The 18,139-nt window shown below is 36.3% G+C and overlaps 2 protein-coding genes across 4 annotated transcripts; both read left to right on the top strand.

Annotated features, from left to right (window-relative positions):
- The first annotated feature begins 4,406 nt into the window (after positions 1-4,406).
- Positions 4,407-10,146, top strand: LOC140021661 (DEAD-box ATP-dependent RNA helicase 16-like). Its single transcript, XM_072072945.1, has 8 exons — positions 4,407-4,738; positions 4,867-4,956; positions 5,072-5,302; positions 7,414-7,509; positions 7,971-8,108; positions 8,648-8,737; positions 9,042-9,106; positions 9,616-10,146. Exons 4-8 carry the CDS (start codon positions 7,429-7,431, stop codon positions 9,623-9,625), a joined length of 384 nt encoding a protein of 127 aa, XP_071929046.1. The 5' UTR covers positions 4,407-4,738; positions 4,867-4,956; positions 5,072-5,302; positions 7,414-7,428; the 3' UTR covers positions 9,626-10,146.
- Positions 10,147-10,606: 460 nt separating this feature from the next.
- On the top strand, positions 10,607-17,786 carry LOC113736033 (squamosa promoter-binding-like protein 1). 3 transcript variants are annotated; one of them, XM_072066410.1, is made up of 12 exons: positions 10,607-11,172; positions 11,380-12,122; positions 12,445-12,626; positions 12,754-13,298; positions 14,429-14,503; positions 14,619-14,726; positions 14,809-14,929; positions 15,062-15,203; positions 15,398-15,548; positions 16,095-16,718; positions 17,032-17,517; positions 17,609-17,786. In XM_072066410.1, the coding sequence occupies exons 2-11, from the start codon at positions 11,434-11,436 to the stop codon at positions 17,485-17,487; spliced, it is 3,093 nt and encodes a 1,030-aa protein (XP_071922511.1). In that variant the 5' UTR covers positions 10,607-11,172; positions 11,380-11,433; the 3' UTR covers positions 17,488-17,517; positions 17,609-17,786. The 3 variants fall into 3 exon arrangements, with proteins under 3 accessions (XP_071922511.1, XP_071922502.1, XP_071922515.1); XM_072066401.1 differs by having other exon boundaries at positions 17,032-17,786; XM_072066414.1 differs by lacking the exon at positions 14,619-14,726 and having other exon boundaries at positions 17,032-17,786.
- The last annotated feature ends 353 nt before the right edge of the window (positions 17,787-18,139 follow it).

Raw genomic sequence — 18,139 nt, 5'->3', positions numbered from 1 at the left:
AAAAAATCAAAGTGATTTTTAACATTGATTTCACATTGAATATTTAGCCAAAATCTAAAAAAGTGATTTATAATATTGTTATTAATGTTATATATATAAATAATGTCAAAATAAAAAAATATAATTACACAATAACAGGGACACCCACTAAGGTATGGGGCAAGGCTGGATGGGAAAGGGGGGGTTGAAAAAACATGAGATAGGAAGGTCAAGAGGAGATTTTAAAACACGGACCGAAATTGGGGGAAAGATCCCCTATCCTACCCCTTGCCCCATTTTCATCCTTGTATATGGTGTAAGAGATGGGTCCTTTCCACATTATAAGGATTAAGAATGGCTATGGACTGTCTCAAGAAAAATAAAAACAGAAAAAGAAAAGGGTTGTGGACCAACTAGAAGAATTGCAATGCTGATGTTTGATTTGTGTGATGTAGTTTTGAATGTTTGAATCAAAATTTAAATCCTATTTGGTAAGTGAATTTTTTGAGTGTTTGTGTAAAACTTTTGTAACGGTTTACTGTAAAAATTGTAGAAAAACTTGTCGAGATTGGTAACACTTTCTTTTTTTTTTCTTTTTCTTTCCACTTATTTTCTTTCTCCTCCACCCAATCATTGCTCTTTCTCCTGACTCCCTACTCATTGTTGACTTCTGTCAACAGCAAAGGAAAGAAGGAAATGGGAGAAAGAAAGAAAAAAGGAGAAGAGAATATGAGAAGATGAGAGAGAGTGAATGATGAGAGGCAGAGAGAGGAGAGAGGAAAATGAAAGAAAAGAAGGTTGCTGGATGCACTGACGAAGTGTCGACCAGCGGAGATGGTGGTTGGTTGGGTATAGGGAGGAAGAAGAAGAAATGAAATAAGGAAAAAAATTTTGTGTGTTTTTTAATATTTTGAAGTATATACGTTAAAAACTTTGAGGAGTTTTTAAAATTATTATAATTTAGGCCCTATTTCACAAATGAGATTTTTAACTGTTTGTCTAAAAAGTTTTATTGTAAATTACAGTAGAAATTGAAGGAAAAAAATTTAAAATGGAAACCTTTTTCTTTTCTTTTTTTTTATTTCTTTTTCTCTTTCTCTTTCTCTTTCCTTTTTCTTTTCTTTCTTTCTTTGTTATTTTCTTTCCTCTCTTTTTTCTTCTCCCTTCCCTACCATTTTTCCCTCCCCACGATTGGAAGTTGCAATAGCAGAAACAAAATTTTTTTTTTTTTGCTTTCTTCTATCTTTTTTTCTCTTCTCACTCTCTTTCTCCACTGCCACCTCTCTTCCTCTTCTCTCCCTCCCTACCGCTGGAAGTTTCGCAGCAGAAGCGGAAGCATTTATATTTTTTTTTTTTGCTTTCGTCTCTCTTTCTTTCTCTTATTCCTCTCCCTCTCCTCTACCACCTCCTTTCTCCCCCCGCCACCCTTCCCCTCTCCTTCTCCCTCGGTTGCCCAACATGATCTGGTCACGCGATGAGGGGAGAGTGGTGCGGGGAGGGAGGAGGGAGAGGGAGAAAAGGAAAAAAAAATCTGTATATTTATCAGATCGTGGCTTCATGTACCAAACGTTTTGCATCGAATATTTTTGTGTGATGGATGCGAGAAATAGACTTCCATTTCCAGTCTACTATTTATATTATATTTATTTTATTGAATTAACAAAAAATGGAAATCATTTCATTTTCTTTTTCAAAGGAGTTTTAGATTTATCCGAAGGAAAAAGAGATATAACTAACAAAGAAAATACTAAAGAAAATGAAAAAAAATTAATAAAAAACTGTAATTTAAAAAATATTTATATTCCTTTATTTTTCTTGATATCACGACCAAAGGTGTCGGTCGGTGGTCGGTGGCGGCAGAGGTGGTCGTGGGTTGAAGTGGGGGAGAAAGAAAAAGAAAGGAATAAGGGAATTTTTTTTTTGTATTTTTTGATATTTTGAAATGTATAGTTTAAAAATTTTGAGAAGTTCTTTTGGGTTACTATAGCTAAAATAGCTAAAAAAACTGGTAGAAAAACAAACTTGAGCAAAAATTCATTTGTCAAACAGACCCTTAAGTTGTTAAAAAACTTGACAAAAAACTCCCTTACCAAAAATTGACAAAAATTCACTGGTGTTTAATAGTCAAAATCAAATTCTTATTAATGTACACTTAAATTTATTAGATTTATTATTAACATATCGTTGTAGATTTGACTTTGCATGGTTTGTGACCAGTTTTTGGAATTAGGATAGGAATAGTCTCCTAAATTCGACATGGCGATACTGAGAATCTTAAGAAGATACAACATGCAAATTAAAGCTAGTATATGTTAAATTATAGGTCTATAATATAAATCATAATAAATAAAAACTTGGAAAATCTAATTAATTGTTCTATTCCTTCTTTTTTTTTTTTTGTTTATTCATGTCAACATTTTCTCACATGTATTCTCTTTTGCATACTTGGAACCAATATTTATATGCTTATACTCATTGTGTTAAATTTGGTCTAATATATATATATATATATATATATATATATATATATATATATATATATTGTTTTGAAGTATCACATTATTTGTCATCTACATAAATAATTGAACACTCAATTATGTATCTCTTCAAATTAGCATATATTCTGTAAAAATCAAACTTTGATCCAAAGTAGTCAAATGAAAGGCTTTCATAAAAATTTTCCAAGAATTGCGGTTGAAGTTGTTATTTTATATATGTCAGATCATAAATTAGTAACTGCATTTAATATCTTGTTTAAATCTCATTCGTGTCGAACTTTTTGTTCTGGAATAGAAATTTTAAGGAATCTCTATGAATAGGATTAACCTTTATTCCATCATGAGTTTATTTTGTATTTCAATAGGTTATTATCTAACTATCAAATAAAATATATTTTATACATAAGATTATTCAATAAAACATCAATATACATGCACATTGAAAAGGATACTTTAAATTTTTATTATTGGAAAATTACAATTTAGTTGGAATGAAATACAATAAAATTTAAAAGAATTTTAAAAAAAAATCTCTGAAGCACTTCATATTGGCCAATACATTAACTATTTATCAAATTGCAATCCCCAATTACCAGTATTTGAAACTTATGTATACAGGTTATGCAAAAATTTGCATAGTAATAGTTTAGAAGTTGAATTAAAATTAAAATTTTGTTATTTCTACTCAAAATTTTTTGTTTGCAGGTTATATTTTTATATTCAAATAAACTAATTTAACAAAGATGGTGCTCTTTAGCTTAAAAGAGACATGGTGTTGATATGAAATGCTTTTAACTATTTTGACAATTAGTCTATTTTTATGTATCACTAGTATGATAAGTACTTAATCACGATTAAGAGAACTTATTCTTTAGTTTATATTTGTTGAATTGTACTTATGATAAAAAAGATTCCTAATCAACTTTTTTCATAAATTGACTCTGACCATATTGATCCAAAGTCTAAACATTTTATGGTGAATCGGAAACAATTTATGAACAAAGTAAGACTCGAAAAAATCTGTGTATTAAAAATAATACTATGTTAAAGATATTGATTAGCAACAATTTGATTTTGATGTTACACGTTATTGAATTCTTTTTAGTTGTCCTACTTTGCCTTAATATAAAAAAACTCTTAAGACCATGCATACGTTGATCAAAGCTTGATATATTTAAGTGTTCAAACCTAAGCATTAATGATTTTTTTTCGCATGTCAAATTGCTTTTGAATATATAATTTTGCATTAAACAATTTCTAATACTAAATGAGATAATATTTATTTTTCACTTGTATATGATTTGCTTAGATACAATCTCTTATTTTTAATAATATATTATCATTTTCAAATTGTGTATGAGAAGTAAAATTTATTAAAATTGTATCATCTTATTACTTTTATACGTATAAATCTATAGAATTATGTTATAAGCATGTTGTTGTTGTTGTTATTTTGTGTATAACTAGAAAAATAAGTTGTTGCGGACGCGTAAATTTCAAAAAATTGAAATATAATTCGTGAAATATAACACATCAAGAGTTTATTGCGTATTTTATATGATTAATTAAAAAGCATGGATAATTTTTAAAATATGTTTGAAATATAAGAAATATGAAAATTTTTTGAATTGAATATAGTAATATAATAGAAGCAATTCTAACTTGAATGCCTTACATATTTACTTTCCTCCTCTTTACTTATGGGTTATTCCTACGTTTGTTTGTATTTTATGGAGCCAAATGTAACATGTAATCCAGATGCATAAATCCTGAGCACAATTAGTAGTAGTAAGTATTTTATATTTTCCTGGACTAGATAGATGGCATGTACCTTCGTCTCCATTTCCCACGATCCACGTTGATGATACTCTGTTCGTTCGTACTATATTTATTATTATTATCAACATAAGTAGATAAAGAGCGAAGAGCTCTGATGACTTGGAGTTTTTCGTCGTCCTCTCACGTGCCGCGCATGTGATTGAGACGTTATTTTCTTCGCGCATCGCGCGTCTCTTCTCCTCTGCCGGAACCCCATGCGCCTCCTGCTGTGTTGTCTGCCTCTTCTTCCCACTGTCTTCTCTCTCTCTCTTTCTTTGGGCAATGTTGCTCTGTTGCTTATCCGGCTATTTTGAGCCTTGGTACGAGAGCCTGTTGAGCTAACCGGTTATCTTCTAACCACGCAGGTATCAGCGAGCCTCGGTCTCTCGCGTTCTCTGGGTTGCGGTGTTCCAGGCATTTGGCTCTTCTCCTCTTCCTACGTTGTGAGTTTTCTTCTTCTTCCTTTTCTCATTTTCCGGTGAGGTGCAATTTTTCCCATTAGCTTTCTGCGTGAATCTTTAGCCTGGAACTGATGTTTTTGTTCTTTGTTCCCCTTCTCCAAACGCGCAAGGACCATCGAACCTCTGTCCCTCGCGTTTCACTGGGTCTCAGTCGTCCAGATCAGCTGCGGTGCGTTCGATTTTCCTCCTCCTCCTCCGTTGTAAGTTTCCTTGTTCTTCCTTTACGTTGAGGTGCGGTCTTCTCTGTTAGCTTCCCCTGTATTTTTTTTTCTTTATTTCTTTTTTCAACTGGCTCTTGTTTTGCTCTCGGGAAAGGTTCGATCTTGCCACCCGTTTGGATCACCTCCTCCTCCGCCGTTTGGATCGTGCTTCGTTGTGCCTCTCTCTACATTTTTTAGCCTAAAGTTGCTATTTTTCCTCGAACCAGAGACGTCTGTTCTCCGTCACAAGCTCATCGAGAAGGACGCCATCATCGCCGACCTTCAGTCCCTCGATGCCTCCCTTTCCGACGCTTCCGACAAACTCACCCTCGCTGCCCAAGAAAAGGTCCGATTCTTATAACCAACCCGACCACTTGAACCGTTTTACTTCTCCAATTACTACTTATAGCTCTAAGTTTTCTTCTTCTTCTTCTTCAAATGCTTATCTTTAGCCACAATCCCAACAGAAGAAGCAATACCCTCCATGTTAATTCTCCGCCCTAATGCAACTTTCAAATCTACCCACCACATGTTTGTAGAAATACTCGAGTGGATCTCTAAATCACTATTTGCTGTTTCTAGATATTCTCTTTTCTGGGTTCTCTGAGTTTCAATGGAAGAGTAAAAACTTTGTGAAAATGAGGTTTTTTCTGACATGGGTACTAAGGGTTTTTTGGGCTTTTTCTCCTTTCCTGTTCTTTGCTGCAACTGTTTGTTGCTGTAAGTGTCAGAGGGGTCCTGGTGAATAACGTTTCTGGGGAATAGAGGGAATAAGCATTGCTCGAAAAATGGAGATTTTGAAGGTAGAAACGTTTAGGGATGGGATAATAGCAAGTGTTCCATGGAGTAGCCGAGGTTGTTTGCATGTTCAACCAATACTACTGTTTTCCTGATTAATTTAAGATCAAATATGGTTTAAAACGTGGCGATTAGAGATTGGATTTTTAATTTTCCCAGTGGAGATAAAATCCAATGCTGGCCTGAGCCACAGAAACATGATACTGGAATGAATTGATGTTGGGTCAGTGCAGCCGGTTCTGTGCCAACCATAGGCGACGTTCTTGATGGGGTGATGAAACTTCCTGATAAGTGATGAAATCCGGTTGTCTTTATAGTCTGGCCTGTATTTCCTTTATTTTTTTGGTAAAAATTTTGTGGGGATTGATTACTTTTACTTGATTTTAGTTTATATAGTTCTTTTCTGTAGCTAAAGTCTGTCATTTTAATTTTAATTTGGTCATATGGAATGTATACTATTATTATTTTTGGGACTAAATTTACTGTTTTCAGATGCTCTTGACTTATAATTTTGATTTTGTTCTTTTATTATGCTCACATTATTACAATTCTATTACTAATACGTGACCTTAATGAAAAAGAATATAAAAAAATGGTCCAAAGTTTTTTCTTTTTGTTTTTTTGGGTTGAGATAATTCTTAACTTCAAAAAAATGGTGTTAAAATGAGTTCAGAATTCTGATGAATTTTGTTTGAAAGAAAAATGGCTATGGTTAGCAATGTGATTAATTACAAGAGGTTAGGAGTTTGTGGGTCGAAACCGAGGTAATTTTGTTATTTACGAACTTAATGGAAGAGAAGATTTTCGTATGACTGCTTATAGAGTTGGTGGATCCATTGAGCTAATAAATAACGCCATTTTTTTTGGGGTTGCAAATGATTACCCAAATTTTATCATTATTTAAAAGAGAAATATAGTTCAAAATAAAAAAGGTAGAAAATCCTAGGAGCAGGTATTCCCACTTCATATCAAATTAAAATTGGCTTTGATTCTAATCTAGAATGTTGTCAATTAATTTGCTGTTTCGCCTGTGTTATTGGAAAACTCTATGCCTTCGGCGTCCAAAAAAATGGGACTCTTATTATCTTTTAAAGGCTTTTCTGTGTCTCTCTCTCCCTTGTTCGCATCTGCTATTTGATGCTCTGGACTCTTGCACGTCTGTAACGCTTAGGCTGCATTTGTGCTGTTTTGGGGCTTAGTCTTTGATGCAGAGTTTGGTGTTGTAATGTTCACACGGTTGGCTGCTTTTCTAAAATACATTTTTTCTTGACACTTGATTTTTTTTTTTAAATTTTTTGCACCACATTTTAGCCGTCGTCTTGCAGTATCTTATTCTTTGTTACAATATCTTTACTTTGCTGTGTAATTTTTTCGATAAGCGCAGGTATCATTATGCATAGGTTATTATATATTTGGAGATACTCAGACAGCATATATCTACTTAATCTTCTTATTACAATCAAAGTGGATGGTTGCACGATTAGTAATTAGTATGTTACTATATTGAGTGAAAATTTTGAGCTTTTCCATATATGTTGTTTATCTTATCCTTGAGCTTTCTTCCATACAGGAATTGCTTTGCGTATCATCTACGTGTCTGTGGCTGGTGAGGTTGTCAGTTTGATAATTGACTTGTATTGATTCTTTTCTTTCTTGCAGGTCATAAATTTTGAGATGCTTCAAAGTGCTGCGGGATATGTACATCGAATTGGCCGTACTGGAAGAGCGTATAACACTGGTGCATCTGTCTCTCTGGTAATTTTCTAAAGACTAAATTGGAATTACTTTTGTAACTGAATTTATACCCTGACTTCCAGATTGAATTTGGTTGATCTTCATTTTTTTGCAAGCAGAATTGATAAACAGTAGGATTGCTTGAATATTGACTAGAATCTTCGGTAAATTATTGGCTCATATATATCCATGTTGTAGAAGTTCTGTCATCCTTCGTAATCATGGTTTTGGTTTTCAGTTTTTTCTTTGTGTTTATTGCATATTGAAATACGCCTTTTGTTTTTTATTTCAAATATTAGATTGTGCTATAGGTTTTGCCCATATTTTTTGCTGTTCTTTTTTATATCAGAATTCCTAATATATGTTCGCACATGAATAATGTCTCCCCTAATATGATTTAAGTGATTATGGTAATGCATTTAAAATTATTGTGATCATTTTCTTATATGTTTCTTATCGCTCTCTTACTTGATCTTGAGTAGGTGTCCTCTGAGGAGAATGACATGTTTGAAGGTATTAAATCCTTCATCGGTGAAAGTGATAACGTGAACTCCAATTTTATAGCTCCATTTCCATTGCTCACTAAGAATGCTGTGGAGGGCTTGAGATATAGAGCTGAGGTAAATATTGCCTTCCTTTATTGCATAGTAAGTTGTAACTTTTTGAACTTATTATGCGTTAAGCATCTCTTTATGCTTGTTTTGCTTATGTGGTTCTTAAAAAAACCCTATGGTGTTTGCCTCGAGATATTGAAGCTGTTTTGTGCTGTGTTGCTGTTTTGCTCTGTGCTTTTTAGCCTAGAGTTGCTATGTTGCTATTTATATGTACCGCTTCAGTTAGAGCTTTGCTTCTTGCGATCGGTGTGAGGTTATGTATTATTTTTTTGTTGACTCTAAAAATTATATATTAATTGCCTTTTGTAGTTAAGCCACCGCACCTAATTGCCTTATCTGTTGCCAGCATAAATTTTTTTTAAAATCGAATTTGGATATTTACTGTTGCATTATCAACTTTTCAATTCTGTTACACATTTGGGCTATACTTTGTCAGTGTAGCAGGGCGTTAGCCTAAACCTTCAGGTTGCTGATGCTCTTGATGGAAAGGAATTGTTGTGCTATGTTATACGTGCTCCTGATTTTATTAGACCAACTGGAATCAGGTTTACGATTGTTACGGCTTATTGGGTTGGAGAAGCTGCATCTGTGGCCATGTAAAATGTGCATTTCCTGATGTGACATACCTCTTTCCGGTATCATCTCTACCTTAGAAGTTGCCGAATTAGTATTTTCTCTGAAATATATTTTTCCCATGCTTTCCTTGAAATACGTTTTTATTCTCAGGTTTTTGCTTCATTATTATTTTTACTTTCTGTGGTGATGATTCATGATTTCAAGCATGAATTCGTCATGATTTACTTGTAATTTATGCACATACAATTCAATAAGGATTTCAAAGGTTATGTGGCTATGAATGACCATTTAGTTGTAGTTTGCCTATTTTGATTGTGGAACAGATTGTCCGTGTAATTTATTTACCTTACTTTTACTCAACAGAAAGAACTTGCTCAACTTACTTGTGAAAAAGACATATGGGCACACAATCTGGCGGAATGGAACAGGTGATGATTTTCTGCTCTTTCCTTGCTTGTTCCTTGAAGTTTTGAAGTAGCCTCTGCAAGATTTCTGCAGAAGCATAATATTTTTTGCTTTTTTTTTTTTGGATTAACCCTTGTCCTTTGCTTCTCGTGTTTTGTCCATGTGTTTTGATCGTATGTGACTTCTTTGCACATTTTTTTTACAAGTTTTTTGCTGCAATGGTTCTTGAATTGACTTGCTCGGTGAAAATTTTTGTGTTACATTTTATGTCCCTATGATTTAGTTCTATCCATTTGTGATATTTCTTTATGTCTGTTTTCTTGACCTGATTGCCAGATTCATTTTTCAGTATTATTCGTATTCATTCCAGTGGGAGCTCGCTGCTCTAAATTAGGCTTTTGCTGGTGGCCTTCTAACCTCAAATCCAACATTGCTTATTCCTCTGATTTTGATAATTCTTAAAACTCTGTTAAATGTATAAAAATGTAATATTTGTTTCCCTTTTCTGATTTTTTTCTTCTGGGGGTTTTAGAGCAATGTGAAGAAAATGAGACTATGAAACTGCCATCATTTAAAGAATGCAGTTTACATGAGCTGAATGTGGCGACTACAGGATTCTCAGTTGAATACATTGTATCAGAACATGGAGATAAAGCTCCCGATGTTTGTCTACAAAGGGCAGCTTGAAGATGACGGCTCTTAAATTGCTGTCAAACATTTCAATAAGTTTGCTTGGCTGGATTCTCGGCAATTCCTGGTTGTTATTACTTCTTTTAAGCAAGGCCCAACTATAGTGTTTCACAAATGTGATATTATCTTATTTATGTACGTGCTTTGATATCAGCCATAGTACTTAGTTAACCATGAGTATGGTGGATGTTATTCAGGTTTAAGATTTGTTGTATGCAATTTGTAAGTTGATAAGTGAGGAAACTTATTGTAGGTTGATATGAATTGAAACATTGATTATACGGTTGTTATACCTTTGTTTAAGGTCAAATGGGATGAAGTATTTTGTTTCTATCAATAATATAGAGTCAGTTTCATTTATTTTCTTACTCACTTTGGCCTTTACTATTTTGCATTTTCCTGCTTATAGCTCTATCAACTCTCCTCTTTAACTTTTCCTTTTTTTTTTTTTCTAATTTTGGGAATGATCTGAGAGCATGGAAAGATAGTAAAATATAACCGCTAATGATGCTTATAAGTTTTAAGTAACTACATTATTAGGAAATTAATTGAACTCGTAATTAAATCAAATCATAATGCAATCTAACTTGGAAATAGTAAGGGCAGATGACAACTTAGACGGAGTCTTATAATATTTTGATTCTTTAATGAGAATGACACTTACTATTTTTTATATGATTACATACTTAAATGAAAGTTTACTCTAATTTTGATTTAATATTTTTTTTGGTTTAGTTGTAACTAATTCCATTAAGAAAAATAAATTTCATTAATTATCCATTTTGAATTAGTACAAATTATTTTGTTAAATTGGACATCTCCGTCCTTTTTCCCACCGTGCGTAGCACGGTTTATGCCTCCTAGTTATTACGAACGAAGGGACGATAATCATTTTAAGCAGTGACGTGTAAGTTCACCACCGAAAGTCTCTATCATCACCATCATCATTCATCTGGACAGCCACTCCCCCGCGGTGGTCCTCTCCTCTTCCAACTCTCACACAGCCATCGCCCAACTCAAGCTAAAGCTCTTGCTTCCTACTGTTTTTTTATCTTTATTGAGGCCGGTCCCCCAAACTCCGCCGTACTTTTGATCTTCTTCTTCTTCTTCTCTTCTATTCAATAAAAGGACTTGGGTTATGACCTACTACGATTGGGTCTTTATTTTATTTAGAAATGAAGGAATCACCCTGCCCGGCTACTCTGATTCAGGCCAGTAATTTATGACCCTTTTTTTTTTTTAAGGGGATTTTTTCTTCTTCGCTCTGGGGTCGAAAGAAAACAAAACAAGAGTAAATCTTTGGGCATGTGGGTTGCTATTAATTGGAATCATGGGTGCGTGGGCGTACTGTTTCTGGACTTCTGGGGTAGAACAGAGGCCGATTAGCTTTTGATTACAGGTACTACTTCCTCCTCCTCCTCCTCCAACAACACATTAGAGATGTGGTATCTTATCCAGCTGTCAATTTGTGATTGGCGATCGGAGTAGGATTCCAGTACTAGTAATACTAGTTTTCTTTTTTCAATTATTATCATCCGCTCTTCTCTCTCGGCTGCTTGCTTCTGAAGTACTACTACTACCACTGCTGCTCCTGTTGTTTGTGCAGGAGAGTTGAACTGGGTCCGTCTCTGGTGTTGATTGCAAATTATTACCATTACTAATGGAGGCAAGAACGAGACTTGGACTTGGAGGCCAAGCTGAGCTTCTTACTCGTGCTGTGGGTTCTGGGGATTCGAAGGCGGCGGCCAACAAGAGGAGTAATTTGGAGTGGGATCTTAATGACTGGAAATGGGACGAGGATCTATTCCTCGCTACCCCTCTCATCAACTCTTCTTCTACTACTAGTCCCTTGATTAATTATCATCCTCAGCAAAGCACGCACTTTTTCCCTCTTGAAACTGGAGGAGTTAATAATCATTATCATCATCTTGATGTTGCTGCTGGATCTTCCTCCAGCACCTCATCCTCATGCTCAGATGAATTCAAGAACCTTGGCGGAGGGGTGGGGGCCGGGTCAAGAAGGGAATTGGACAAGCGGAGGAGGGTTCTCGTGGTTCGCGATGACAATTTGGAGGATGAGGCCGCTCCTGCTAGTCTTGCTCTCAAGCTTAACAGTCGTGGTGGACGAGACTGCTATACCCCCGAGTGCGAGAGAGATGCTTCCGGGAAGAAGACCAAGGCTGCTGCTACTGCTGCAAGCCGTGCGATTTGCCAAGTTGAGGATTGCAAGGCCGATCTGACCAAGGCCAAGGATTACCACAGGCGCCATAAAGTTTGCGAGATGCACTCCAAAGCCAGTAGGGCTCTTGTTGCCAATGTTATGCAGCGTTTCTGCCAGCAGTGCAGTAGGTTAGTCCCTCCCTCCCTCCCTTCCTAAGGACTTTGGCGTGGCCTCTTGGTTTGAAGTCATTTTGAACTTCGAAAATGCTGCCTTGGACTCGTAATCTGTTTATATTCATTTATTTTTTCGTCGCACTCCACCTAATTCTACTTCCAGAGTTTAGCTTTCCTCTCTAATATTTCATCTAGGTGGAGGGCTCCAAAGAAATTTATACTAATTTATTCTAGTTTCTGTTGAAGCCCTTTTTTCAGAGTTTTGCTTGCTGGCTCTTTATAGTTATACTATAAGGTGCAATTGTTCTGCTAGATGCCAAATACTTTCAACTTGCAGGTTTCATGCACTTCAGGAGTTTGATGAAGGGAAGCGGAGTTGTCGTAGACGATTAGCTGGTCATAACAAAAGGAGGAGGAAAACGCAACCTGATCCCATGGCAAATGAAACTTCCTCGAATGATAGCCAAGCTAGTGGTTATTTGTTGATGTGCATAGTCAAGATACTCTCACACATCCACTGTGAGTTACATACACTGTTCGCCATACTTTTATATGTGACCCTTTTAGGACACTATGCCTGTGGCTTTGGAACTATTTCTTGCTTAAGCCCTCAATTTCTAATGGCTTTCGATTCCATTAAATGTAGCCGGTAAAACAAACCAAACAGATGATCAGGAATTACTGTCTCATCTTCTAAGAAGCCTTGGTGGCCATGGTGCCTTACATGGGGACAAAGACATATCTCGTCTTCTGCAGCTACCTCAAAACTTCCCAAATAATGGAGCAGAAATGGTATCTGCCCTGCTTGCTAATGGTACTCAAGGCCTGCCAATCTCCAAACACCCTGAGATGTCACAGAACATACTACACAACCGTGATGTGCAGGTTGAAGATTTGCCAACCTCATCCTCGCAGCCCACTCAAAGTTCTGTAGCTTATGTACAAGTAAATGAAAATCATGTGGAGAGGAATAAGTTGAATAATTTTGATTTGAATGATGCTTATATTGATTTGGAGGCAGCCATAGAAGATTTAGAGAGGTCACCAGTCCCTGTTGACGTAGCTCCTAGTAACCTTGAATACCATTCATGGATGCGACAGAATTCTCATCAATCAAGTCCTCCTCAAACAAGTGGCAATTCAGATTCAGCTTCAGCTCCGTCGCCTTCTAGTTCCAGTGCAGATGCTCGGGTACATTGTTTTTTGCTTCAATTTAAAGTTCTATTACTTGCTTCTCTTTATAGTTTTTTTTTATTGTTTGCTTCATTTTATTGTTCTGTTTGTTCAGATTTATTTTGAGAACTTCCTCTGTTGAACTGTCCTGCATAATGCTAAAGTTGCTCTTGGATGTATATGGTTGAGTTCTACCATCATTGTTGACTACTCTCTGAATGAATGCCTGAATGTGTAAATGGAGGTAGAGGCAGCAAGTAGGGTATTTTAGGCTTTCCATTTTGAGAAAATATCCCTTATCACTACCCTACATTTTTATTGTACCTAAGATATGAGGAAATCAAGTCTTTTTTCAGGAGTCTACATCATTTTGCTTATTTTTATCGTAGATTGTAATGGTTGCTCATCAATGAAGGGGTTTGAATAGTGCTACTACATCAGTTTTTTTTAGTCTTTGAAATGAGACGACCTACAACTATGAATATAGTTTTCATCTTTGTCTAGTCATGCCAGAAGATGCCCAGTGTTATGAGAGTGTATTTGACTATTTGTGAGTTGTTTGTTTTAGGAACCCAATTTCATTTTGAGCAAAGGTCTATTGTCAACAGATGACAAGGAGTTAAAATCAACAAAAGAGCAGGGGAGAACTTGAAGAAGTTTATTAGATGATGATTTTCTTGCAAAGAATGAGATAAAACTGAACTATTCTTTATTTGGGTTACCTTTATTTGCTTCAAAATGTAAGTAATATAAAATTCCTGACATCATAAACAAAAAATAAGGTTATGTCCTATAGACAAGAGTGATGCATATCTTTCTCAATAATGGGAAGAGAAGGGCATTGTTTTACTACCTTGGGGAATTCTACTGCTTTTATGACTGTCATCCTTAAGCATATTATTCAAATCATACAACTGTCAGCCAAGGGTGGTTCCAAAAGATGGGGAGGGGTAAAATAATTGCTGGATGTTAAAACTGTCGACTTTTGAAATCTAGTGTTTCAGTGTCACTTGAATATATGTAATGTCTGGTTGTTAAAATCTTTGTTGGGAAGCAGAATAACCATATTAAAGTTGTTACCAAGTTCAAATCTTTTTCACTCCCTTCTAATTTGAATGGTTTTTCTGTCCCTCTTTTGTAAATTGCAGAGTCGGACAGATCGTATTGTTTTCAAGCTCTTTGGGAAACAACCAAGTGATTTTCCAGGTTCATTACGGGGACAGGTAAGTTTTAGAATTGATTATTCAGTTATTCGTTTACTTTCTCTCTGTGTTTCTGGTTATGAAAATGATTCGTTTACTCTTTTCTGAGTATTAACTACTTCTCTTGAACCTTTAGATTCTTGATTGGTTATCTCACAGTCCTACTGACATTGAGAGCTACATTAGGCCTGGTTGTATTGTCTTAACAATATATCTTTGTACATCTGTGTTGGCATGGGAGGAGGTATATTCCATTCTTCACAAGACACAATTCTTCTCTACCTCAGCGTATCACTCCATACAAATGTTGTACTTGCTTTGTACAGCTTTCTCATAATTTGGGCTCCAGTTTGAGTAGGCTTCTTAATGTCTCTGATGATGGCTCTTTCTGGAGAACTGGATGGATTTATGCAAGGGTGCAGAACCGAATTGTTTTTATATGCAGTGGCAAGTCCATCATTTATGCTGTTTGTTTGCTTTGCATTATACAAGGAAAAGGACATATTTCCTCTCCTTTGAATTGGTTTATTTCAAAATCCCCTTTTTAGATGGATTATAGCATACTGCTGTGTTTTGCAGGTCGTATTGTTGTAGAAACATCCTTACCTTCACAAAGCAGCTATTATGGTGCAATTGTGAGTGTCAAACCCATTGCTGTACCACCATCTGAGAGAGCTGAATTCACAATTACAGGCGTTAATCTGTCAAGGCCCTCCACAAGGTATGCAGAATATTTGGGCATAGTCATTGATCTCCTTAAAGCACATGTCAACCATGATTTCCATGTTCATAATACTGTACTCCAATGGTTTCGGATTGTCTAATACTACACTATGTTGCTACTAGATATAGATTTGGTGTTGGACTAGGATTTTCATGCACAGTGTCTGCGCTGCTGCTTTTCCTCTTTGGCAGGATACTAGGTGCTCTAAGAGGAACTTATGTGCTTTTTGAAGATAATGGGCAGTCACTTGAACATATTGACAGCTTTAAGGAGCATGATGAGCTTCAATGCTTAAATTTTGCGTGTTCTATCCCTGTAGTGACTGGAAGAGGATTCCTTGAGGTATGTTTTTGCTGCTCGTGTAACTTTCCTTGTCCCAGTATTGCGGGATATACATGCTTTGTCTAGAAATAGCAGGTGAGCAGTCTCAAGTTGGGTAATTCATAAGTCAAATGATGTAGCCCTGAAGAACTGTTCGAGTGATGATAGTTATCCTAGCCTCTGTTTCTGTATTCTTTCACCTCAAACCTTGTTACTTTTTTTTTTTTTATAAATTTTGGGAGCTTGGTTTTATGGGATCCTGCTATTGCAAGGTAGTCATAAACCAGGCTGCTCAAACATCTTTAGACTTTATCTTGATAAATTTGTGTGCTGCATGTGGGTGCCTTTGTTGTTTGTTACATTATGTTCATGTAGGTCTCCTGTTATTTATTTAATCCAGTGAGAAAACTTAAATTCTTTTTTCCCAATTTATGTTACATTATGTTCATATAAGTCTCCTGTTGGTTATTTAATACAGTGAGAAAATTTAAATTCTTTTTTCCCAATTTATGATTTGGGTGCAATTCTCCTTGTTTTCCTTACTCTTGATATATTTTAACCATCCAGCTTGAAGATCTGGGCCTTAGTAGCAGCTTTTTTCCTTTTATAGTTGCTGAAAAGGATGTTTGCTCTGAGATCCGTATGCTTGAAAGTGAAATGGAATTACCTGAGACAGATTGTCTTGGTGTGAAAACCGAAAGTAGAAAATTGGGCATGGATTTTATACATGAATTTGGTTGGCTTCTCCATAGAAGTCAGTTGAAGTCTAAACTAGGGCACTCAGATCAAAATTCTCATCCTTTTGCTTTCACACGATTCAAGTGGATTATACAGTTCTCAGCAGACCATGGTTGGTGTGCTGTCGTGAAGAAACTCCTAGATCTTCTTCTTGATGGTAATATAGGTGCAAGAGAGCAGCCTTTGTTAAGTTCTGCAATGTTTGAGATGGGTCTCCTTCACAGAGCAGTGAGAAGAAATTCCAGGCCTTTGGTGGAGCTACTATTAAGATATGTCCCAGAGAGAATTGCAAATGAACTGAGTTTGGAATACGCTTCTTTGGTTGGTAGTGAAGGAAGCCCGTTGTTTAGACCTGATGCAGTGGGTCCAGCAGGGTTAACTCCTCTTCATGTCGCAGCTGGTACAGATGGGTCTGAGGATGTACTGAATGCATTGACTAATGATCCTGGACAGGTAATCTTGCTCCTCCTCTACTGGGAAATACATTGTTTTTTGTATGGATGTCCATCATTTGTTTGAAGTAATATTAAGATTGTGGGTTTTTTATTTTTAATTTTTCTGGTTTCAAGACACAAGTCTTTCAATCTCAAGGCATTGACTATTCAGCTGAGTTTTAGCAAGCTACCTATTTGTCTTACTTAGCAATAGGATCCTGTCGGGCTCGAGCACTCACTTATCTCAATGAGCACTACTTGGTAGCGTCAAATTAAAGAAATATTACACTGATTGAACTTGGTTTTTATTTAATATTATGCGTGATTTAAAGGTGGCAGTTGAAGCATGGAAAAATGCTCGTGACAACAATGGTTTCACCCCTGAAGATTATGCTCGGCTGAGAGGACACTACTCTTACGTCCACCTGGTCCGGAGGAAGATCCACAAAAAAATTTTGGTTGGGCATGTGGCGGTTGTCGATATTTCAAACGCAGTCTCTAGTGGTTGGACGAAGCAAAATGAAGGAGAGGAGGCAAGAAAGACCAGCTTTGAAATTGCAAGGTCTGAGATAGGTTCAGCTGGGCTCCATCGTTGTAGGCTTTGTGATAGAAAATTTGTTGCTACAGGAGGTGGCAATGGTTCTCCTCTCTACAGACCGGGCATGCTCTCAATGGTAGCTATAGCTGCAGTCTGCGTGTGTGTGGCACTGCTGTTTAAAAGCTCACCTGAAGTTCTATTTGTGTTCCGCCCCTTCAGGTGGGAAATGTTGGACTACGGTTCTTGGTGAGACCCCAATACGGGCATCAGACCTGATATGGTAATCAACATATTGATCTCTTATCGGGTATTGTAGACATTGGTAAAATTGTAAAGTTATAGAGACATTGGTAATAAGCATACTGTTGCAGGTTGTTGGATAGGATGCTACTACTAGTCAAAGGACTGTTGGATTTCTTGTCGTCTCAAAGCACAATTTTCGGTGTTGGAAGCTCGTATAGTTTTGTCATTGGAAAGCAAAAGAGTTTGGATGATTGCTTTCTACAAAGTGCTACTCTAATGAATGCCGTAGGAGTTGCCTTTTTCTTCTCCCCGTTTTCGGCCTTTGAGTTTGAGCGGGGATCTGCTTGGAGATATTCTTCATACACAATAACACGGGGGGAGGAAACGCGGGTTTCGATCCCAACATGAAACGAATTCCTCCTCTCATGATGATCCAGTCTTTCTCTACAGCATGGAATTTTTTTTTTTCTTTTCTTTGGGGCTTAATCTGCCAAGTACACACAACACGCAGACATATAATGGAATCAGACATTCCATCTATATCACATATGCGAGGAGGATTCCTAACCAACCTTTGTTATTATAATTCAGGCTTCAGCTACTTAAAATTTCAGGTCACGTTAAGAAACCTTCCAATTCCAAAACTGATGCTCAAAATG

This window comes from Coffea arabica, chromosome 1e (genome assembly GCF_036785885.1).
Source record: "Coffea arabica cultivar ET-39 chromosome 1e, Coffea Arabica ET-39 HiFi, whole genome shotgun sequence".
NCBI classification, from domain to species: domain Eukaryota; kingdom Viridiplantae; phylum Streptophyta; class Magnoliopsida; order Gentianales; family Rubiaceae; genus Coffea; species Coffea arabica.
This window is presented reverse-complemented; position numbering and strand designations above follow the sequence as displayed.

Bases quoted from the DNA above. Each gene is read 5' to 3' on its own strand.
- LOC113736033 (XM_072066410.1), top strand. From the start codon at position 11,434: ATGGAGGCAAGAACGAGACTTGGACTTGGAGGCCAAGCTGAGCTTCTT. The intron at 14,727-14,808 runs GTATATTCCATT...TGCTTTGTACAG, and splicing joins CTGTGTTGGCATGGGAGGAG to CTTTCTCATAATTTGGGCTC. The intron at 16,719-17,031 runs GTAATCTTGCTC...CGTGATTTAAAG, and splicing joins TGACTAATGATCCTGGACAG to GTGGCAGTTGAAGCATGGAA.
- LOC140021661 (XM_072072945.1), top strand. From the start codon at position 7,429: ATGCTTCAAAGTGCTGCGGGATATGTACATCGAATTGGCCGTACTGGA. The intron at 8,109-8,647 runs GTAAATATTGCC...AACTGGAATCAG, and splicing joins GCTTGAGATATAGAGCTGAG to GTTTACGATTGTTACGGCTT. The intron at 8,738-9,041 runs GTATCATCTCTA...TTTACTCAACAG, and splicing joins ATGTGACATACCTCTTTCCG to AAAGAACTTGCTCAACTTAC.